Source organism: Amborella trichopoda, chromosome 4 (assembly GCF_054954075.1).
Source record: "Amborella trichopoda isolate Santa Cruz 75 chromosome 4, AtrichopodaSantaCruz75HAP2 v2.0, whole genome shotgun sequence".
In the NCBI taxonomy this organism is placed as follows: Eukaryota; Viridiplantae; Streptophyta; class Magnoliopsida; order Amborellales; family Amborellaceae; genus Amborella; species Amborella trichopoda.
Genome location: NC_142339.1, coordinates 34,127,140 through 34,131,917, shown reverse-complemented (window position 1 = coordinate 34,131,917; position 4,778 = coordinate 34,127,140). Strand labels below are relative to the sequence as shown.

The window sequence follows — 4,778 nt, the reverse complement described above, 5'->3', positions numbered from 1 at the left end:
AAAAAATGGTAAATAACTTTTAAACCAAAAAGAATATTAACAAGAGGTATTTTCCATGATAAAATAGACTCAATGATCTACGTTTTCGCAAAATTTCATAATCTAAGCGGATATATAGGATACTCAAACAGTTTCTTAAACCGGAGCCATAGTTCTGAAAAACAGAGTACACTCTACTAGGATTTCAGTAACATGCATCCACACCCATTTTCACACCAATAATCATACTTAAATCTCATACTTTGATAAGCTAAACAAACATTGCGTTAATTTAAAGCATTAAAATATAGAAACCAGATCCACTTATATGTACCAAATAAAACTCTAAACTTCTTTACAAGTTTCACTTCAACTACCAAGCTCCACAAGATTGGGTTCAAACTCAAGGGCTTAAGGCTGGGAAACGTCTCAAAGCTCAAAATCGTAAGGCAAGATGGGGAGAACGTGGGTGGGAGAGAGCAATGAGTGGAGAGAGAGATGAATGGCTGTGAAGGGGGTATAAGTAAGCTTAGGTGGTGGCAACATACAATTGCCACATGGCATCCATGAGGGCATGCATGAGGAGCGAGAGAACATGGGAGACATCATCATGGGATGGAAGCATGCAATTGACAAGTGGCATGCAAGAGGAGAGAGAGGGAGTAAGCATGGGAGACATCATCATTATGGGCTGGAGAATGCTTGTGCCACATGCCACACATGTATGGAGAGAAAGAGATCATGTAATCATGAGAAAGAACAGTTTCCCTTGGACTACTGTACACTACCCGCGCCCAGTGACGCGCTCATCGGCCCATTCCCTCAACGTGCGTCCAGCTATTTGCGCTCGCTAGTGCGCCTATCCATCCACTATCAACAGTGCCATGCTCACCCACGCACTCATCCACATGTACTCAACAGCGCGTTGCTTCACCCGCGCCTAACTACGTGTTCACACATCCGCACCAAACTGCGCATACACACCTCATTCTAACGCGGACTCGAGTACCTACACGTGTAAAATGCGGGCGACTTATCGATACACTACAACCACACTAGAAAAGTCTGGGTCCTTACATCATCCCCCCCTTAAGAAGTATTTTGGTCCCAAAATCATATATCTACTAATCAAATAAATGGGGGTCTGAAAGGGGCACTCTTCTCCAAGCAATCTATTGACGCATGATGAACAAACAACCATCCTATGCTCAGGAGGAAGTAAAAATCCTAAACGCCAAAAAAAATCAAATTTATGGGCAAGACTCTACTTCCCAATTGTACCTCACAGTACCTAAACTTTGAGCCAGTCACTAAAGAGTCCCCTAAGAAGGTGTGGTCACTACTAAGGTATGATTAAGAGGTGCAGACTCATGCTCAGGTGACATGCAAACACAAGGTGCAACAAAGAATGAGAAGAACCAGGTTTTATCAAGATTTAACATCTCATTCACAAACAAAGAGCTTACCTCGGATCTCTGAGGTAGAAGCCTTATCCTCCTATTTCGTGAGTGGACCTTGAGTCTTTGATTTATTCTCAGGCTTCGTCAATGGGGAGAATGCCTTAAGGTTGGCTGACATTACTCTCCCTCGAATATCTGGCCTGAGGCCCCTCTCAAACTTGCTCTCCATACACGCCTCTGTGTCCATGATATGAGGCACATACGAAGAGAGCTCCGCAAACTTGGCTGCATACTGTTCTACCGACAATCTCCGATGCTGCAGCTCAATAAATTTCACTTCCTTCCTCTCTCGGACAGAATCACGGAAATACTCCTCATTAAATGCCACTAGGAAGTTCTTCCAAGTGGCCGTAATCCCTGTCTCCACCCAGGACTGTCTCACCGAACTCCACGAATGCTCGAAATCCCCTTCTAGCATAAATGTCCCCAATCTAAAATTTTGCTCTTCAAAAGAATGCAAAACTTCAAAGACCTTCTTTACCTGTCACCTCCATCTTTCAGCTATTTATAGTCCTCCATCAGGCCAAGCTAAACCCATTACTTAAGACTTCTACTATCACTCAGGAGGGAAAACAATTATAGATGGGAGAATCCAGTTTGTAATGTTTTCACACACACACACACACACACACACACAATCGTCAGTGAGCTTTTGGGGCTTTCGATAAGCGATGGCCTTGCAGGACACTATCCCTTACGCCACCTTGTTAGGAGTGTTACACTGTCTAGGTGCCAACCACTATGAATGGGGGAGCGACCACCCAAATATCATCTACCCCAACTCTTGTCTTATCATTGGGTGAGCTGGAGAGGTCACAAGTCGGGCAATGCAATACGCTCAAAGCATGCTGACAAATCATATATCACATTAGAAGCATGTCAAGCAGCGACCGACACCATCATTCACACAGTTGGTGCCCTTCCCAAACAGGCAGCTGCCGGCACCATCATTCATATAGTAGGTGCCTATTCACATATCACATGAGCAACATATTCCTCTGTGCACATATCACACCAGAAGCATGTCAGGCAGCTACCGGTACCATCATTCATACAGTAGGTGCCCTTCCCATAAGGGCAGCTATTGGCACCATCATTCACATAGTAGGTGCCCATTCATATATCACATGACTACCCACACAGGTCTTATCACATATCATATATCACATAGTTGACCCCACAAGTCTAATCACATATCACATAGCTGACCACACAGGTCTTATCACATATCACATATCACATAACAAACAACACAGGTCTTATCATATATCACATATCACATATCACATATTTGACCACACAGATCTTATCACATAACACATATCACATAGCAGACCACACATGTCTTATCACATATCACATATCACATAGCTGACCACACAGGTCTTATCACATATCACATAGTTGATCACATATGTCTTATCACATATCACATTGCTGACCATACAAGTCTTATCGCATATCACATAGCATGTCTCAAAATCATGCACACAAGTCACAACAAAACATGTATCATAATCATGTACACATATCATAATAAAGAATGTTTTACAACATGCATTCATAACATAACAGAGCATGTCTTACTACATGCATTCATATCATAGCTGAGCATATCTTACTACATGCATTCATAACATAACAAAGCATATCTCATTATCATGCATTCATATCACAACAAAGCATGTCTTATTACATGCATTCATAACATAACAAAGCATATCTTATTATTATACATTCATATCACAACAAAGCATGTCTTACTACATGTTTTCATAACATAACGAAGCATACTTTCATTTCATAACAGAATATGCCTCATTGTCATGCATTTATTTCATAACAGAGCATGCATTCATTCCATAGCAGAGTATTCCTCATTATGATTTCATGCAAACATATCATAATAGAGAAGTTCATATGAAATAACAATATGTCCAAAGCATACTACATATCATCAGGCTCATTAGCTCAAAAGACATCTTCTGGTTATTTTCTTTGTTTTTCACAGTGAACACGGTCCACTTATAAAGGTATATCATGAGATAAAAAAGTCATTTGGACCTGAGACTACTTTCATATCAATCTAGGCTCATGAAAATACAACTTTCATGAAGGGGGTAACCCCAAATGTTGGGTTAAAGTTTGCTAAACTATTTGGTGTTCTTGAACAACGTTCCTCTCTTCACAGCAGAAAACCCAGTGCGATATTTTAATAGAAAAATGGGTATATCTTTCAAACCATAGGGAATTGTATCAGGATTCAAAACCATTTTCAAAATAGACTCATTTATCGTTCTTTTAAAAGTAGTTTGACCTCATTCTGATGTGTTTTGGTTATTGGAAGCTCCATACAAAGTCCCATTAAATCCCTTCAATTTCATTTTACAAATCTGATATGCTTTAGAAAATGGTAAATAACTTTTAAACCAAAAGGGATATTAATAAGAGGTCATTTCCATGATAAAATAGACTCAATGAGCTATGGTTCCACAAAATTTCATAATCTAAGGAGATATATAAGATACTCAAATAGTTTCTGAAACTGGAGTCATAGTTCTGAAAAACAGAGTACACTCTAGCAGGATTTCAGTAACATGCATCCACACCCATTTTCACACCAATACTCGTACTTAAATCTCATACTTTGATAAGCTAAACAAACATGGATCAATCTAAAGCAAGAAAATATGAAAATCAGATCCACTTACATGCACCAAATGAAACTCTAAACTTCTCCACAAGTTTCACTTCAACTACCATGCTCCGCAAGATTGGGTTCAAACTCAAGGGCTTAAGGCAGGAAAAGGTCTCAAAGCTCAAAGTCTTAAGGTAATAGGGGGAGAACGTGGGTGAGAGAGAGCAGTGAGTAGGGAGAGGGAGCAATCCCAAAGAATGGGTGTGAAGGGGGTATAAGTACGATTAGGTGGTGGCAGCATGCAATTGCCACATGGCATCCATGAGGACATGCATGAGGAGAGAGAGAAGGGCAAGCATGAGAGACATCATAATGGGATGGAAGCATGCAATTAAAAAGTGGCATGTAATAGGAGAGAGAGGGAGCAAGCATTGGAGACATCATCATTATGGGCTGGAGCATGCTTGTGTGCAAGGATAGTCAGAGAGATCATGCAATCATGAGAGAGAAACGTTCCCCTTGGACTACTGTACACCACCCATGCTCAGCAGCATGCTCATCAGCCTGTGCCCTCAACGTGTGTCCAGCTATCCGCACTCAACAACACCATGCCCACCACTCATCTGCTCGCACTCAATAGCGCGTTGGTTCACCTGCGCCTAACCACGCGTTCACACACCCACGCCAAACTTCACGTACAC

At 41.2% G+C, this 4,778-nt stretch overlaps 1 protein-coding gene across 1 annotated transcript; it reads right to left on the bottom strand.

Annotated features, from left to right (window-relative positions):
* Nucleotides 1-1,476: 1,476 nt before the first annotated feature.
* LOC105420236 (uncharacterized) lies at nt 1,477-2,555 on the bottom strand. The gene is made up of 2 exons (XM_011623026.1): nt 2,421-2,555; nt 1,477-1,920 (listed from the first exon to the last, which is right to left on the bottom strand). The coding sequence occupies exons 1-2, from the start codon at nt 2,553-2,555 to the stop codon at nt 1,477-1,479; spliced, it is 579 nt and encodes a 192-aa protein (XP_011621328.1).
* Between the last annotated feature and the right edge of the window lie 2,223 nt (nt 2,556-4,778).

Excerpts from the sequence above, each read along its gene's own strand:
- LOC105420236 (XM_011623026.1), bottom strand. The coding sequence starts at position 2,555 with ATGGGCACCTACTATGTGAATGATGGTGCCAATAGCTGCCCTTATGGG. Across the intron at positions 1,921-2,420 it reads CAGAGGAATATGTTGCTCAT|GTAAAGAAGGTCTTTGAAGT; the intron begins GTGATATGTGAA and ends TGGAGGTGACAG.